The 19,421-nt window shown below is 43.4% G+C and overlaps 1 protein-coding gene across 2 annotated transcripts in view; it reads right to left on the bottom strand.

The window, feature by feature from the left end:
* Positions 1–19,421, bottom strand: part of dock10 (dedicator of cytokinesis 10) — a 249,531-nt gene that overhangs the window by 142,631 nt on the left and 87,479 nt on the right. Inside the window, exon 1 of one of the 2 annotated variants that reach the window (XM_055646387.1) lies at positions 16,834–17,093. The exons of the other annotated variant lie outside the window; for it this stretch is intronic. Within the exon in view, the coding sequence (XP_055502362.1) occupies positions 16,834–16,941 (108 nt within the window). The 5' untranslated portion in view covers positions 16,942–17,093. Of the gene's footprint in view, positions 1–16,833; positions 17,094–19,421 lie in introns of those variants that run through there. 2 annotated transcript variants of the gene reach the window in all.

Genomic DNA, 19,421 nt, shown 5'->3' with positions numbered 1-19,421 from the left:
TTAGAGAGGCCAGTTGTGAAAAGAAAATGAAGCTGAAAGAAATGGCCCCAATTTTTTTGGGGGAAATGCCAGAGCTCCTGTACAGATCTGTCAGCCTCTCACCGTGTAAGTGCTGCCTAGTTCAGGCTACCCACATTTTTGTACACTGGGGCGGCACGGTGGCGCAGCGGTAGAGTTGCTGCCTCTCAGCACCAGAGACCCGGGTTCGATCCTGACTACAGGTGCTGTCTGTACGGAGTTTGTACGTTCTCCCCATGACCAGCGTGGGTTTTCTCCGACATCTTCTGTTTCCTCCCACACTCCATAGACGTACAGGTCTGTAGGTGGGATAGCGTTAATGTGCGGGGATCGTTGTCTGGTGCAGTCTGGGTGGGCTGAAGGGCCTGTTTCCGCACTGGATCTCTAAACTAAACAAATACGAGACTAGCACTGTGCTGTTTCACCAGCCTTTTCATGAGAACGCCTCAATATTTGCTCTGGAGATTCCCCTCAAAGACCCTGGGCCAAGTTTGACCTGGCATGGGAACTACATGTCCATTAAGCTGAATGGAGAGATGCAAGGCTCAAAGTTAAGTATACTGTCATCTCACATAATTGAGTTTAGTTAAATGTACATAGTTGTTTCTCAGCAATATCCAGTGTTATCAAGTATAATTTAAAAGATTTATAATTTAAAAGATTCACCATTTGGACTGGTACATGTGGATGGGAGGAGTTTAGAGGAATATGGGCCAAATGCAGGCAAATGGGACTAGCTTAGACTGGGTATCCTGCAATGGCGTGTTGGACCTGATTCCATGCTCTTTGACTCTGAAGGGCTTGTCCCACTGTACGAGTTTACCCAAGAGCTCTACCGAGTTTTTAAAAAAAAAATCAAACTCGTGGAAAGTACGTAGAATGTACGCAGCGGGTACGTCGGAGCTCGGGACATCTCTTAGCGGCTCTTAACACTAACGGCAGGTACTCGGGAAACACGGTCAACTCGTGAAGTTTTTTCAACATGTTTAAAAATGTCCACGAGAGCCCCAAGTACCTACGAGCGGCTATTACCGTAATTCTCCGAGTTCGAATCAGGTGAAACTCGGGAGAACTCTTTAATTACCTCGTAGAGTGGGACAGGCCCTTAAGACTCTAAAACATGTACTGGGCCATTATTGTTCAATTAACCCCCTGACCACACAATATTGGTGTCACTTCCTCAAGGGGATTTCAGCACAAACAGCGTCATTTATTGACTTGGCAGATCCCAACAGATTTTGATTTTGCTAGTTTGGTCGAAGGGCCTGTTTCCACACTGCATAACTTTATTACTCCAAGAGAGACATTCTCAGAATCTCCTCCAACTCCCAATGTCCTCTCCCCATGGTTACTTATTCCCCAATACATATATGAGCGTAAAATAAGAATAAATAAAACACCATCGACATCGTGTCCACGTGATTTGCAGGAAATCTGTGTTTGTCATTCGCTTCATTTTTAAATAAGCTGTTGGAGTTGAGCGTGCAAATGCTCGGCTTCCTTATCACGCAATTCCACCCGCCCACCCCCGGCAACAGCGAACATCCTCTCAGATCTTCCGATGTCAGTCACAGCACAGAAGATCCGGCATCAAATAAACACACACCTACCTGGCGTGCTCCGTCTACCACATAACCAGTATAATCTCGATCAACATCGGTACCATTTCCTCAAAACTTAAAATGAGCTGTTTTCAAGAAAGGGGCCAGTTCTCGGTGCAGGATGGCGCAGAAATATTTAGTCATGCAGTCATATAGCACGGAAACAGGCCATTCAGCCCACCTTGCCCATGCTGACCAAGATGCCGCATCTCCAATCGTCCCATCTGCCCACGTTTGGGCCATAAACATTTAAACCTTTCCTATCCATGAACCTGTCCAAATGTTTTTTAAATGCTGTTATAGTAACTGCTCCAACTACCTCCTCTGGCAGCTCATTCTATACACCTGTGTGAAACATTTGCTCCTTGGGTTCCTATTTAAACTTTCCCATATTACCATAAACCTAAGTCCTCGGGTTCTTGATACCCAAGGGTTAAAGACTCTGTGCATTCTCCAAATCCATTCCTCTCATGATTTTGCACACCTCTACAAGATTACTCCTCAGCAACTGAATAAAGTCCTAGCCTGCCCGATCTCTCCCTATATCTCCGGCTCTCGAGTCCTGGCAACATCCTTGTAAATCGTCTCTGTGTTGTTTCCAGGTTAACAACATTCTTCCTGTACCAGGGTGGCCAAAACTGAACACAATACCCCAATGCAGCCTCACTAACATTTTGGACAGCTGTAACATGAACACCCCAACTTCTATCTCAGTGCCCTGACTGATGACGGCCAATGTAGCAAAAGCCTTCTTGGCCACCCTTTCTACCTGTTACGCCACTTACCGGGAGCTATGTCCCTGCACTCCTACATCCCTCTGCTCTACAACACTCCCAACGTCTGATTCATATTTGCCACATTGGTGACCCCAGCATTTTAAATTCAACTCTGTGTGCACTGTTTCAATCTTTCAGCAGCTGCCTGGATAAGAACAGTTAAGCCCCAGAACTGCACGCAAGACCGGAGGCCACATGTGTATGATAAATGATTGAATGGGCAACTTCTAAACAAGAAGAAACAAAAGAACAAGAAAAACCACGACAAGTACAAAAGCCACTGAACACATTGTTGAAATTGACAACACTTTCGTTCTGGTACAGGTCATTGTCCAACTGAAGAGGGGTTTCGGCCCGAAACGTTGCCTATTTCCTTCGCTCCATAGATGCTGCTGCACCCGCTGAGTTTCTCAAGCATTTTTGTGTACCATTATCCAACTAATGTTGATGTCACATCATCTCAGGTTCTATATACCTTAGTGCGTTATATTTAATTCAGTGTTATAAATGCAGAATTCCCCCGAGCTGATCTTTGGGGTGAGAGAAGAGATATGAAACTGAATGGAAGAGGTCATGCCTTGAAACTACAAAAGCAATCAAACAACTAACTACATGTCGCAATGAGCGGTGTACAATTGGCAGAAAGTGGCGACTTTTCTATAAATAAAATGGCTCAGCTTTAGTTTCAGTTTTAGAGATACAGCGCGGAAACAGGCCCTTTGGCCCACCGAAGTCCGCACCGATCAGCGATCCCCGCACACAAAGACTATACTACACACTCGAGGGACCATTTCACATTTATACTCAGCCAATTTACCTACATACCTATACATCTTTGGAGTGTGGGAGGAAACGGGAGCACCCGGAGAAAGCCCACGCGGTCACAGGGAGAGCGTACAGACAGCACCTGTAGTCGGGAATGAACCCGGGTCCCAGGCACTGTAGGGCAGTAACTCTACCGCTGCACCACTGTGCCACCCATAATTATCTGTGGTGTGCTTTCCCCAAAGCATACTTAGAATTGATATTCATATTGATTTGTAAGCACAGCTCATTAAAACTAAATACATTAAAATATTTAAATTATTTTAATATTAATGCAGTTGCTTTAAAAAGATACTGTATTAACAATGGTATCTTCAAAGTGGAATAACAAAAATTCTACAGATGACTAACGAGACAGAAATACAAGAAAGGTGGTACAATGTTAACTAATATTTAAAGCTTTACAGTATTTAGATTTGGGAACAGAACATACCTGGTTACGTGACATTCTTTCAGAATACATGCTATTCCGCTGTTGAAGTACCGATTGCAATTTGTCTAAATGTTAAGAACACTAACAAAGAAGTGGGAAATTGCACTGGGGAGATTTTTATTTAACGAATATTCCCAGGAGATTCCCCACAAGGCTCACCAAAACAAAAACAGGGCTTTGTTATAGATTCTGCGTAATAAGCAAGAGAGCTTCTGTCTCTAGTAATTTTCACAGTAAAACGCTTTTCTCTCCCAGGGACTTAACTAGAATACTTTTTTTTAAATAATGAAATTGGCCTTATGAAGCACATGACAATATTGTAAATGGAAGATGGACCCAAAAGGCTGGAGTAACTCAGCGGGTCAGGCAGCATCTCTGGAGAAAAGGAATATGTGACGTTTTGGTGAAAAGGAACAGGTGGCGAGACCCTTCTTCAGATCCATTCGACGCTACCGAGTTACTCCAGGGTGTCTATCTTTGGAGTAAACGACCCTTAAACATGATGTATAATTTGGACAAGAGAGAACGGTCACGGTGGCGTAAGGGCGGTCATGGTGGCGCAGCGGTAGAGTTGCTGCTTTACAGCGAATGCCGGAGACCCAGGTTCGACCCCGACTAGGGGTGCTCTCTGTACGGAGTTTGTACGTTCTACCCGTGACTTGCGTGTGTTTACTCCGAGATCTTCAGTTTCCTCGCACACTCCAAAGATGTGTGGTTGTAGGTTAATTGGCTTGGTAAATGTAAAAATTGTCCCTAGAGTGTGTAGGATAGTGTTAATGTGCGAGGGTCACTGGTCGGCATGGACCCGGTGGGCCTAAGGGCTTGTTTCCATGCTGCATCTCTAAACTAAACTGAACTATACACAAGAGACTGCAATTGTTGGAATCTTGAGCAAAACGTAATAATTACGGGTGTCAAAGGTTATTGGGTGAAGGCAGGAGAATGGGGTTAGGAGGGAGAGATAGATCAGCCATGATTGAATGGCGGAGTAGACTTGATAGGCCGAATGGCCTAATTCTAATCCTATCTCTTATGAAAACACAAAGTGCTGGAGAAACTTAGTAAGTCAGGCAGCATCTGCGGAGGGATTGATAGGTGACATTTCAGTCCAGGGCTCTTTTTCACTGAAGAAAACATTGCCCATCATCCTTTCCTCTACTTTCAACGCTATGAATGTTGATTTCTCTGATTTCAAGTAACCCCTGCATTCCCTCCCTCCCCCCTCCTCCACCCTCGTCATCCTACTAGTTCCACTGTTCGTCTCCTTGTATCCCTTCGTTATCACCTCTTCCCCAGCCAACAATGGACCATTATGGGCTCCACCATTCCTGCTTTGTTCTGGCCTTTTCTTACCTCCAGTTCCCTCTCCTCTACTGTCAGCCTGATGAAGGGTCCCGACCCGAAAAGTCACCCATCCTTTTCCTCCACAGATGCTGCCTGACCCGTTGAGTTACTCCAGCACTTTGTGTCTATTTTTGATTCCTTCCAGAGATGTTGCCTGACTTGCTGAGTTACTCCAGTGCTCTGCATTTTGCTTGAGCAAGAATAACATGATTTTGCTGATTATTTTCTGCTTCTATCTGTTCATCTTTCACATACTATTGTCAACCATCTTACTGATCATCCATTCTCGTATATGTAAACACCTCCCCGACCTCCTTATCTCCCTGCAAACCTGAAGCCAAATCAGCCCCTCTCTCTTTCTCCTGCAACACTCACAACATTCTCGCTTTCTTCAAACTTCGGGAGGCAGAACATTTTTCCAGAGCTGCCGCCAAAGATGTCTTTAGTTGCCCATGGTGACACTTTCGAAGGGTTTTGAAGTAGTGTTTCCTTTATGGGAATGGAAAGATATGGATCATGTATTTATTATTCTTAGAATAAAGGGGAGGTCGTTTAAGACTGAGGTGAGAAAAAAAAATTTCACCCAGAGAGTTGTGAATTTATGGAATTCCCTGCCACAAAGGGCAGTGGAGGCCAAATCACTGGATGGATTTAAGAGAGAGTTAGATAGAGCTCTAGGGGCTAGTGGAGTCAAGGGATATGGGGAGAAGGCAGGCACGGGTTATTGATAGGGGACGATCAGCCATGATCACAATGAATGGCGGTGCTGGCTCGAAGGGCTGAATGGCCTCCTCGTGCACCTATATTCTATGTTTCTATGTATTAGTTTAATGAGACTAATGAGATTAGTTTAACCATATAACCATATAACAATTACAGCACGGAAACAGGCCATCTCGGCCCTACAAGTCCGTGCCGAACAAATTTTTTTTCCCCTTATTTACAGTACAGTACAGCCCAGTTTATCTTGGCATTATGTCCGACACAGACATTATGGGCCAGGGTGTTGTACCTTTCCATGTTCTATGTTTACCCCCTTTTAATACAACATTGTGCATTTACTAAGAATAAAACATGTTTAAACCCTTCTTGAAAATAAATTAATTTATTAAGTGAGTAAGTTGGGTCAGTTTATATTTTATAAATGTGTGGATTGTCCAACTAAAAGTGAAGAAAGGAGAATAATGACTCTAAAGCATAGTTTTCCAAAGCCATTAGACTGAGGAGGATGGTGAAAAGGGGGTGGGGAAACGGCTGACGGACACCTACTTACACTTATACTTGTCCATTGAGCCATCAATGGTCTGTCAATACAAAATGATTTGGTATTTAAGTTTCTCACTGAGTTAGAACAAGTGCAGAGAAGATTTATGAAGATGCCAGGATTTAAGGGCCTGTGCTATAGGGAGACATTGGACAAGCTAAGACTTGGAGCACTGGAGGTTAAGGGGTGACCTATAGAGGTGTATAAAAACCAAAAGGGGAATTGATAGGGTGAATGCACAGAGTCTTTTACTCAGGGTCGAGGAAACAACAACCAGACGATATAAGGTGTGAGGGGAAAGGTGAGAGGGGAAAGATTTAAAAGGAACATGATGGGCAACTTTTCCACTCAGAGAGAGGTGGGATATGGAATGAGCTGCCAGAGGAGGTAGTTGAGGCAGCTACAATAACAACATTTCAACGACACTCGGGCAGGTATATGGATAGGAAAGGTTGAAAGGGATATGGACTAAATGTGGGAAAATGGAACAAGCTTAGATGGGGCATCTTGGTCAGCATTGATGAGTTGGGTCGAATGGCCTTATTCCATGCTGTATGACTCCATTTGAAAATGTGCCATGGAGTCTTCAGCAGCAATAATGCAGCTTTGAAGAATGAGCCTTCAAACTCATAATTAAATTATACGATGATCAAATTTCCTTTTATTTATTTTGGGGAATTTCCATGAGGGTAGATTTTTCTGGACTTCTCCTCCTGTTCCTGCTGAATAACCCCTTAAAAAATCCCATCTTTCCAGTCAGGGGCTATTAACATTCATATATGTTCATATGAAAATAGCAAGGGGAATATCTGGCAAACAAAATCACCACACCACAGGTCACTTAAATGATGTTAGATTTTAATTTTAATTTTTGTTTTAGAGATACAGCGCAGAAATAGTCAAAATTTCGCCCGAGTTTCGCACCAACCAGAAATCCCCATCCACTAGCACCATCCTACACACTAGGGACAATTTACAACCTTTACCGAAGCCCATAAAACTGTTCTTCTTTGGAGTGTGGGAGGAAGCCAGAGCACCAGGGGGATAATCCACATGGAGAACGTGCAAACTCCACATAGGCAGTACCCATATGATTGAACACACGCTGGTCTCTGGCGCTGTAAGGCAGCAACTCTACCGCTCCAATGACTGTGGGAAGGATTTCAGCAATTTAGGAACACTCGACTTGTGTTGTCTTGCCCTTTGGTTCCTTCAAGATTATTTGGCGATTAGAATCAGTTATCCTGACCCGCTGTTTAAAATACTTCATAGGGATTCCCACAGAGAAAAATGAACAGGAGGCTTGGATGGCAGCAACGTCCTCATTAGGAAGTCAAGATGTCTGATTAATCAAACAGTCTGCAGACTGTGAAGTTTATTGTTGCTTCAGTTTTATGCATATTACTATGAAAAGATTGTATAGCAAGTTGGGGAATCTTAAGAACTGTATGTCAGTGCACAGCCCCTTATATCTATGCCGATCATGTATGGTAAAATTGTATTCTATACAACATCTAGTTGCAATAATTCTTAATCTGACTCCGACAGGGAATGAGATCCATCTACATATGCATGACCTTAAATGAATGTTGGACATTATGTGCTAAACAACTAAAAGGTATCTTTTCACATTTTTCATAAAATAATCCATTTTATTATCTCTTTCAATCATTAACACTATTGTCTGAGGGCCCCATATATCGAAATTTCCATTTAGACCGTTAGACTTTAGACGTAAAAGAAACAGGCCCTCCGGACCACCGTGTCTGTACTGACCAGTGTTCACTAACGCCAGCCTACACCTTAGCGACAACATTTTTACCGAAGCCAATTAACCTACAAACATGTCCATGTTTGGAGTGTGGGGGGAAACCAGAGCACTCGGAGAAACCTCACACGGTCCCAGGGAGGACATACAAACACTGTACAGACAGCAACAGTGGTAAGGATAAAACCCGGGTCTCTGGCGCTGTAAGGCATCAACTCTACCGCTGCGCCACCGTGCTGCCCGTAATGCAGTTTTGTTTTGCTTTTCCTTTTGAAAACTATGCAACTTACTCTTCCCTCGGTATCAAAGTGAATGAATGAAAACTTTATAGTCACATGTGACAAGTCACAGTGCAATTATTTGCTTGCATACCCAAGCTGTGCAAATAGTCACCCGTAAAGGGCTCCTACAATGTTACAAATTCTCTCCCCCCCCTCACTCCGCCACCAAGCCAGGTCCCCCCTTTGTTCTATCTCCCTCCCCCTCTCTCATGGTGGTCCCCCATGCAGGGTCCTCCTTTGTTCCTTCCCCCAGCAGCAGCATCCCCACTTCCATATGGTCCGTCCTCGTCCGCCAGTTGCCGCCATCATTGCCCGCCGCACAGACCTCTCCACTATCGCTGCCGGGTCCTCTCCAGATGCCTCCGTGGCGTCGACCTAGACCCCAGGGGCCGTTGGTGACGCCCAAGTCTACAATGCCCAGTTAACCAAAGGGCCTGTCCCACTTGGGCGTCATTTACGTGACATACGTTACGCAACACGATGCACGCATCCTGACTTGCACGTGATACGCACGTGGCGTGCATTACACGCACATGGCACGTGCTGAGGCGTGGCACAGGCAGTGATGCGCGGTCACGCGCGGCGCCCCAGGATTTTGGGATTCACAAAATCGCAAATGGCGCCCAAGTTCCGCGAGCATTGCCACTTTCATTTCACTGCACATCTCGTATGTGTATGTGACAAATAAACTTGACTTGACTTGAAGTGGGACAGGCCCTTAAATCTCCAAACACATTACTGAAGCTCACCAGACGTTCATGCTCTTTTTTTTTACCATAACCTCCATCAAATAAAATAATATTTGTGGCATTCTGTCCATTCTTTATTAGACATTGTTATAGTACATAAATTTGTTAATTTATTAATGCAACAGTTGAAAGAAACAAAAAACGCAGAATGGTTTGAGAAGAGTTTAAGATGATTTGTTAAAAAATATAAGACAAAGTGTCACACTTTGAGAGGTTATATCTAAAGTAAACCCACCATTAATCAGGTCACAGCGAGGTCCTGTGTACAAATGCGCAAGTTTAGGATAAGAGACTATGTGCACATAATTGAATATTTCTGTTGTAGAAATCTCCTCATTATAAGGGCAGCAGCTTGCTAATCTTTGTAAATCACCTCTTGGAGATAACGAACAAAGCACCTTGTGTAATATTACTATCAGGGCTAATGTAAAATGGTGCAATTTAAACCACCAAGCCAAGCATATACCTTAAGATGTCAGAGAAAAGGTCTTGATTAAAATACCTACATTCCTCTTAGCAACCATATTTACCAGCCTTAGTAACACCTGCCAAAAGCTTGTAGTGTTTTCACTCTAAGCACGACTGAATTCAAAACAAAATCAATCACAGTTTATGCTATTCATCAACTCGGTTCTTCTTGTACCTGGGCAGGCTTCGGCCTAGGTATTACACCAGATATATAAATAGAGAAATGATCCTTTTTTGGTACATTCTACAAGATGGAACTAATTACAAGTTACATCAACATGGTAGAGAAACATTAGGTGGGTTTAGACTTTACTTGGAGGCTTTAGAGATACTGCTTGGAAACAGGCCCTTCGGCCCACCGAGTCCATTCTGACCGGCAATCTCCATACACAAGCACAACCCAACTAGGGACAATTCTGAGCAATGAGCTGCAAGAAGCAGAATCTAATCCCCGATACTGTATGAGTCACCATAGGTTCATTTACCCCAGTGGTTTGAGAAATGAGAAGTGAAGAGAACATATCCAGTATTTATCATGTGTCAGCTAAAGCGTGAATGGGCCATCCTTCAAAACTGAGAACAGCTTTTTGGATTTTGTTGAACCAAAGACTGAACGCATCTTTCAAAAAGCGTCCGTCCATCTCATCATGACTATTAACAGAGAGCCCCAGTGGTTTTCACAGTGGCAGTATCACCAAAGTAAACCGAGACTATGTGGAGGTTGCACATTCTCCCTGTGTGCAGGCATCTCCTCCATGTGCTCCAGTTTCCTTCCATGTCAAGACAAGAGAGTTTATTGTCATGTGTCCCTGATAGGACAATGAAATTTTTGCTTGCTTCAGTACAACAGAACATAGTAGGCATTTACTACAAAACAGATCAGTGTGTCCATATACCATTATATACGTAAATACACACATGAATAAATAAACTGATGAAGTGCAAGTAACAGATAATGGGCTATTAATGTTCAGAGTTTTGTCCGAGCCAAGTTTAATAGCCTGATGGCTGTGGGGAAGTAGCTATTCCTGAACCTGGTTGTTGTAGTCTTCAGGCTCCTAAAGATATGCAGATTTGTAGATTAATTGGTCACTGTAAATTACCCCGAGTGTGTAGGGGGTGGATACAAAAGTGGGATAACAAAGAACTCGTGTGAATGGGTGCTCGGTGGTCAGCATGGACTTGGTGGGCTGAATGGCCTTTTTCCAGACTGTATCTCCCTCACCCACAGACGTGCAACGTGCTCCAGAACTCATTTTCTCTGCACTCTCCAATTTCCGCAATGGCAAGACCATGTGAAAAAAAACAGGCATCTTTATTTCAAGAGATACAACGTGGAGACAAGCCCTTCAGCCCATCGAGTCCCTGCCGACCAATCACAAGAACACTAGTTCTATCCTACACACCAGGGACGATTTACAGAAACCAACAAACCAGCATGAATTTGGAATGTGGGAGGAAACTCGAGCTCCCGGAGAAAATCCACTCAGTGACAGGGAGAATGTACAAACGGTGTGCATACATCACCCTTAGTCAGGATCGAACTGGTGTCTCTGGCATTGTATAGCAGCAACTCAACCACTGCGTCACCACTTTGTGTAAGGTTCATTCTGAAAAGCCTGCCCTTTCATGCATACTGCCTTGGAAGAGAATATGGCAGACAAGAGAGAGGCCAAGCTCACAGCTAACCTTAACCCTAAAGGAGGCCACATTTTGTTGGTTGATGCTATTATCAAGCCGCATTTCTCTGGCATTCAGTGAATCATTCTTGCTCCCAACTTATGATATTGAAGTTGAATCTTCGCTAGCTACTTTCTCATTCTGATCATGAATATCAGAGGGAACTCCATAAGTAGAGTTGTTTTGAAGTCACCAGCAGACACGTAGGTCGAATTAAAAGGCTAAACGATCACTGAAATATCACACTTACGAACCCACACGCTTGCTGAGAAATACCGGACGCGTTACATTTGTGAATGAACAAAACACACATGAGGAGGTGTGGGTAGAGGGGAAGAAACATAGAACATAGAAACATAGAAAAATAGGTGCAGGTGGAGGCCATTTGGCCCTTCGAGCCAGCAAAGCCATTCAATATAATCATGGCTGATCATCTAAAATAAGTAGCACGTTCCTGCTTTTTCCCCATATCCCTTGAGTCCATTAGCCCTAAGATATATATATATATATATAACTCTCTCTTGAAAACATCCAGTGAATTGGCCTCCTGTGGCGGAAAATTCTGTGGCGGAGAATTCCACAGATTCATAACTCTCTGGGTGAAAACGCTTTTCCTCATCTCAGTCCAAAATGGCCGAACCATTATTCTTAAACTGAGACCCTTGGTTCTGGACTCCGCCAACATCGGAAACATTTTTCCTGCATCTAGCTTGTTCAATCCTTTAAAAATTTTATATGTTTCTATAAGAACCCCTCTCATCCTTCTGAATTCCAGTGAATACGAGCCCAGTCGACCCATTCTTTGGCATAAAGCAAGTAGGAGGAAGTATTATTGTTCATATTTGCATGAGTTTTAGCTACACCTGTCTTTTCATTGGCTACATGGAACTTCTTTGCTCAAAATTTCTCCAGTTTCACTCCCAAACATTTTCTCTTCATATTTTGTTTAACTTTGCGAATAATTTCCACCCTGCTCCAAATCATTGGATCATTTCTGACACTTCTTTTCCCTTTCTAAATGTCTCTTGTCTCCATATTCACTTCACTCGAGTCTTTACTTTGAGATACAGTGTGGATACAGATCTTTCAGCCCACCGAGTCCACGCCGACCAGCGATCACCCCATACACTATCCTACACACTAGGACCAATTTTACAACTTATCGTTGCCAATTCACCTACAAACCTGTACGTCTTTGGAATGAGGGAGGAAACCGGTGCACTCAGAGAAAAGCTAACGCGGTCACTGAGAGAACATACAAACTCCATACAGACAGCACCCATAATCAGGACCCTGGTATTGTAAGGCAGCAACTCTACTGCTGCACCACCGTGCCACCCATATCTCAGGAGATAGCTGACTCCCACAGCTACCTAGACCTACCCTGTGTCTTATAATGAATCCATCGCTTTGTCTCAGATTCTCCGCCTCCGCTGCATCTTCTCTCAAGGTGAGGCCCATTAATAATAATAATAATAATAATAATTTTATTTATAGAGCACTTTAAAAACAAACATGGCTGCAACAACGTGCTGTACATCACTAATCATTGACAAAAAAGTTAATACACACCAAAAATAACTATCAAAAGAAATAGTAGGAAAAGACATGTAAAATAAAGAAACATCAAAAACACCAAAAACAGAAGCAAAGCCTCAGGCATGGTCAAAAGCCAGGGAGTACAAATGTGTTTTAACACTGGATTTGAAGATGGACAGTGAGGGGGCCTGTCTGATGTGCAACGGCAGGGTGTTCCAGAGTGCCGGAGCAGCAACAGAAAAGGCTCTATCCCCTCTGAGCCTCCGACTAGACCTCGGTACCTCCAGGAGCAGCTGACAAGCTGACCTGAGGGACCGGGCAGGAGCGTATGGGTGGAGCAGCTCAGAGAGGTAAGGCGGGGCGAGCCCATTCAGAGATTTAAAAACAAATAACAGTATCTTAAAATGAACTCGAAAGTGCACCGGGAGCCAGTGGAGGGAGGCCAGAATTGGCGATATGTGCTCCCTCTCTCTCTTCAGTCTAACAATCAGCTACTAGCCGCTGTCTCACCACATCCCCGCCACTCTGTCCTGACGTGGGGTTTTGATCCAAAATGTCGACACAGAAATGCGTGTAAACTCATGCTTTGATTGACCTGAAGAATAACCCTCATGAATTCCATAAGAAGAAAAAAAAATAATAATCGATGCCCATCCAATGTAAAAAATGGAAAAGCACAAAAAGATATGAGCCTAGATGGTGGGGAGGGGGTTTATTTATGGAGGGGGGGGGGGTCAGCAAGACATGGACTAAGGATGAGGATTTTCCTTCCCCCTATGCCCTCAAGGTGATGCTTGACCCACTGAGCGCCTCCAGCAGAATGTTTGTTGGCATACGTACCGGCTAATGTGAATGATTTAGCCACTTATCAAAGTCATCTTCAAATGCATGTTGCATTTCTACTCCTTCCTGCCACAAAGTGACCTTTTCTGCCTCTCAAGAATAAATGGAAATCTATAATAGCATGCTGACGTATGTTTAACCACTAACCATATCATGAGATGGAGCAGTCTTCTCTGGTGCCTGAGCAAGGTACATATCTGGTACTCCTTGCTAATACTACATGCTCCTCAACCCTTTATATTTCCCTGAGGACCAAAGTTTGCCGCTGGTGTCAGTTCTTTAGCTTCATATTCCCATCACGCAAATCCTAGCCTCAAAATGAGGTAATGTTCAACCCCTCCTGAACCCCAGTCTGTAGATACTGCCTCTCCGTCCCCACCAATAATGCTCATAACATTTTAGCCATCGGAATGGCATTACATAGAAACATAGAAACATAGCAAATAGGTGCAGGAGGAGGCCATTTGGCCCTTCGAGCCAGCACCGCCATTCATTGTGATCATGGCTGATCGTCCCCTATCAATAACCCGTGCCTGCCTTCTCCCCGTATCCCTTGACTCCACTAGCCCCTCGAGCTCTATCTAACTCTCTCTTAAATCCATCCAGTGATTTGGCCTCCACTGCCCTCTGTGGCAGGGAATTCCATAAATTCACAACTCTCTGGGTGAAAACGTTTTTTCTCACCTCAGTCTTAAATGATTTCACTTTGTCTTCCAGTGGAATTTAAGAAGGTTATTCTTCAGGTCAACTAAAGGATGAGATGACACAAGTTTCTATAATAATACCAACAAAGTCAAAAGATCACATTGTTTTGTTATCTGCCCTCAAAGTAAAATTAGGCGTTGCTCTTTGATGCAGCAGCATACAGAAACAAAAAAGTCCACGCTTACAACAGCTGAATGATTGTTCAGCAAACCACAAAACAACTGGGGTGGCACGGCGGCACAGCGGTAGAGTTGCTGCCTTACAGTGCCAGGATCCCGGGGTCGATCCTGACTATGGGTGCTGTCTGCACGGACTCTTTACATTATCCCTGTGACCCCATGGCTTTTGTCCGTGTGCTCCAGTTTCCTCCCACATTCCAAAGACGCATAGATTTGGAGGTTCACAAAAATGCTGGAGAAACTCAGCGGGTGCAGCAGCATCTATGGAGCAAAGGAAATAGGCAACATTTCGGGCCGAAATCCTTCTGCAGCTCCATAGATGCTGCTGCACCCGCTGAGTTTCTCCAGCATTTTTGTATACCGTCGATTTTCCAGCATCTGCAGTTCCTTCTTAAAAACATAGGTTTGTTAGTTATTTGGCTTCTGTTAATTGTAAATTTCCCTGGTGTGTCGGTGTATGGGGTGATCGCTGGTCGGCATGGACTCGGTGGGCCAAAGGGCCTGTTTCCACGCTGTATCTAAAGTCCAAACCACAGTACATATTTCATTTATTACAAAAGTCAAATTTCATCAAGAATTACAATTATTTCAAACTTCACCCAGAAGCCTAAACAATTTTAGATACTTTACAGGGAATTCACACTTTGTTTCCATCTCAACTAGGATCATGAAATGATACAACTGCTAAAGAATAGGCTTGCACAGGAAGCCATGTTGAAAACAATGCTGTTACATTGATATAATGATAAGATCGCAGATACCTTAATCCATCAATATGATTAATTGTATTACTTCCAGCATAAACATTTAAGGACTGTTATTAATATTTCTCTACCAAATTAACACTTAAATGTAAAATTGGATAAGAAAAAAGATACGCTAGCAATTGTTTGCACATTATACAGATTCTGTTGCTTCCTTCAGTCCAAAATGAGTTGTTGTGATGACATCTGTCTTACACTCTTTAACTATTTAACTCCCTATTTTTGGCCTCATGGATGATGACTAACAAGTTACACCCTCAACTTCTTTTTCACTGATGTACAGATCACTTTTTCCCCCAATGTGTACAACGCAGGAAATTGAAATGTCACCATTTATTGCGTCTAACATATAATTACATTTGCTTGCAAGATTTACTTTATGTCTAAAGGAAACAGTCCCAATATTTAATAAGTGATAATTTTGAGAGGATATCACACATGTCCTGCCCTGACAGTGCCTTCCCCACAGAACCACTGTAGTTAGACCACACCTCACACATGTCTCCCGGCATGTAGCCCAGGAATATTTTGTTTTTTGGACAGCTCTTTGCACTGTGTTTTCATGCTCTTCTTCCTTTAGTTTAGTTTACATGGATAGAGTAGGTTTACTCCATGGATAGGGTAGGTTTGGAGGGATATAGACCAAAGGCAGGCAGGTGGGGCTAGTTTACATGTTGGTTGGCGTAGGCAAGTTTAAACGCTGTACGACTCTATGACTCTAGAGATACAATGTGGAAACAGGCCGAGCCAGCGATCCCCATACAATAGCACTGTCCCACACACTAGGGACAACTTACCAAAGCCAATTAAACCGACAAACCTGTACGTCATTGAAGTGTGGGAGGAAACCGGAGCGCCCGGAGAAAACCCACCTGGTCACGGGGAGAACGTACAAACTCCGTACAGAGAGCGTCCGTAGACAGGATCGAACTCGGGTGTCTGGCGTTGCAAGGCAGCTATTTTACCGCTGCGCCACTGTGACTTTCCTGTTAGGTCTAATCACAGACCTTTCTTTCAGGTATAATTATTAACTGACACTGCCTTTGCCATCTTAAGGCAAATCCAGGCCAGTCAGGCTATCCCTTCACCATTATCAGGAGATTTCCTCTCCTCTTGATTCTTCCATGGTCTCCAAGTCCTGTTGCTCACTCAGCTTAGATCAAAGAATATTCAACTGCTTCCACAATGCTACATCATCAAAACTGTCGGGATCAGTTTACTGACTGTCTTACACATTGTCTTCAAAGTCTGAATATGCAATACATTTGTTTTTAAAAGTACATGTGATCTATGTTTATCTTTCAAAATACATGATAATAATGTTCTACAGAAAGTGTTATTACTTAGAGCTACTTGCACCCATGTAGGCTATCTGCTCAAGTTTGAGTTATGGCTAACAACCATTAGACGTTGTCACGGCTACTTTCTGTTATAAAAACAAAAGCATACTTGCAACTTCATACTGAAACCAAGAACACAGAAGGCATCAATAGTAAATGGTCCCGGCCTCACCATTACCACTTATTGCTCAAATGCCACAATGCTAATTCAATATAACATAAACATCTCTTTAGAAAATTAAGCCTTAACACATACTGTACTGAATCTGTGTTCCTCAACATGGCCTCTCCTCTTTCGGGTTCGTCGTTTTCTCCGAAAATCAATGCTGTGGTCCCTTTTGAAAACCTTGGCTCTGAAACTCATATCTGTGTCAATATCCACGGGGACGCAAAATGGCAATTCAACGGAGAAGTGGCTGTAGGAACTGAGTTTGAAAAGGGTACAGAGAATCGCTTTTACTTAGTCATGAGGTGTAGGAGAGGAAGTACGTATGTGTGCTGGTGTAACGCATGTCGCTATACCACGGCAGCAAAGGAAAGAAAAAACAAAACTGCATGGACTGTTGTCTCAACATACGCAAGTTGGTCTTGACACCTGTTTGTCAAGATTAGGAAGATATATAGACGGGCTGTTGGTTTATCAGCACCAGCAGTGTAATTATGTGAGTGGAAGGAAAATAAAGTACAGTGAAAATAGTTCAGCCCACCTATGCATCTCCCCTGACTCTCAGTCTGAAGGGGATCGACCCAAAACGTCACCTATTCCTTTTCTCCAGGGACGCAGCCTGACCGCTGAGTTACTCCAGCTTTTTGTGTCTTTCCTTGGCATTCACGAATATTGACAACCACATGACAAAGTGTCTCAAATTTACATTGACAATTTCCTCCTACAAACCAGTGGGAACATCAGCATTTCAAATCTCACCATGCAACCTCCAGTACTCCATCAGTAGTATCAGCCCGCTACAGGTTGCAGAAGTCCGAGAATCTGTATGTTTCATTAGCAACTGATTCAGTAGGTAAGTAATATCCCAAAAACTTCCAACAATAGAATGGTTCTTTAAAGAAGGTTCCATTAACCTAGCTCTCAAATGCCCTTGGGAAGAGCCTGCCCCAAATATTCGGAATACAGTTAATACAATTCGAAACAGTTTACAAGACGGTCTGAGAAAATGATAAATATACTTAAGTAAATAAAAGATTTAGTTTACTGACACAACTAAATTATTGATTCATTGATTGAAAGAAACTGTGTAGAAACAGGCCCTTCAGCCCACCAAGGCCGTGCCGGCCCGTTCATTTCTTATACCACTTTCATATCCACTCCCTACACTAGGAATAATTTCCAGAGGCCAATTAACCTACAAAACCTGCACAAGCTTTGGGATGTCGCAGGAAATAGGAGCACCCAGAGAAAACCCACACGGTCACAGGCATGGGAACAACCACAAATGACTTTAAAATTAGACAACTGGCAGTTTAGCAAAAGGATTTGAGTATAGGAGCAGGGAGGTTCTACTGCAGTTGTACAGCGTCTTGGTGAGACCACATCTGGAGTATTACGTGCAGTTTTGGTCTCCAAATCTGAGGAAAGACATTCTTGCCATAGAGATAGTGCAGAGAAGGTTCACCAGACTGATTCCTGGGATGTCAGGACTTTCATATGAAGAAAGACTGGGTAGACTCAGCTTGTACTTGCTAGAATTTAGAAGATTGAGGGGGGATCTTATAGAAATTTATTATTGGGTTGGAGAGGCTAGATGCAAGAAAATTGTTCCCAATGTTGGGGAAGTCCAGGACAAGGGGTCACAGTTTAAGGATAAAGGGGAAATCCTTTAGGACCGAGAAGAGAAAACCATTTTTCACACAGAGAGTGGTGAATCTCTGGAACTCTCTGCCACAGAAGGTAGTTGAGGCCAGTTCATTGGCTATATTTAAGAGGGAGTTGGATGTGGCCCTTGTGGCTAAAGGGATCAGGGGGTATGGAGAGAAGGCAGGAACAGGATACGGAGTTGGATGATCAGCCATGATCATATTGAATGGCGGTGCAGGCTCGAAGGGCCGAATGGCCTACTCCTGCACCTATTTTCTATGTTTTTATGTTTTTATGTCTATTATTAAACTTAGCAATCTGCTGCACTATTCCAGTACAAGTGATTAATAAATTTGATGCTGAAGATTTGCAGCTCATTCAACCTTTCTTATGCAACACACTAATGAAAGTGTGCGTATATATGTCAAAACATTATGCAGAAATATATTGGCGAAACCACAAATTAACATTTTGTCAAAGTACTACAGGAAATATCATGCTATCTGTTTTTGTGTGAAAATGTGATAAGGAGAACAAATAAGAGTGGAGCATTTGAATCTTCAAAAGGCTTTCAGTAAGTTCGACACAGGAGGTTGTTCAACAAGGTCAGAGCACCTGAACAGGGAAACAAGAGACCACAGCTGCAGGAATCTGAAGCAACAACAATCTGCTGAAAGAACTTAAGAAGAAGGGTCTGAAGAAAGGTCTCGACCCAGAATGTCACCTATTCGTTTTCACCAGAGATGCTGCCTGACACGCTGAGTTACTCCAGCATTTTGTGTCTATCTTTGTTGAAAGAACTCAGCGGGCAAGCAGCATCTGGGGAGGCCAAGGGGTGGTTGATATTTTGGGTCAAACTCCTGCAACTGGACTGAGCAGGGATGGAAGGTAGCCAGTGTGGAGAAATGAGGGAGGGGTGATCGGTGGGGCTGAAAGGTTAATAATGATTTATAGAGCCAGACTGAGGGAGGAAGCGGGGATGGGGGGGTGGTGGGGGGGCATGTTCTGATCGAGGGAGCAGATGATAGATG

This window comes from Leucoraja erinacea, chromosome 14 (assembly GCF_028641065.1).
Source record: "Leucoraja erinacea ecotype New England chromosome 14, Leri_hhj_1, whole genome shotgun sequence".
NCBI classification, from domain to species: domain Eukaryota; kingdom Metazoa; phylum Chordata; class Chondrichthyes; order Rajiformes; family Rajidae; genus Leucoraja; species Leucoraja erinaceus.
The sequence above is the reverse complement of the archived record's forward strand: the minus strand, read 5'-3'. Positions and strand labels throughout refer to the sequence as shown.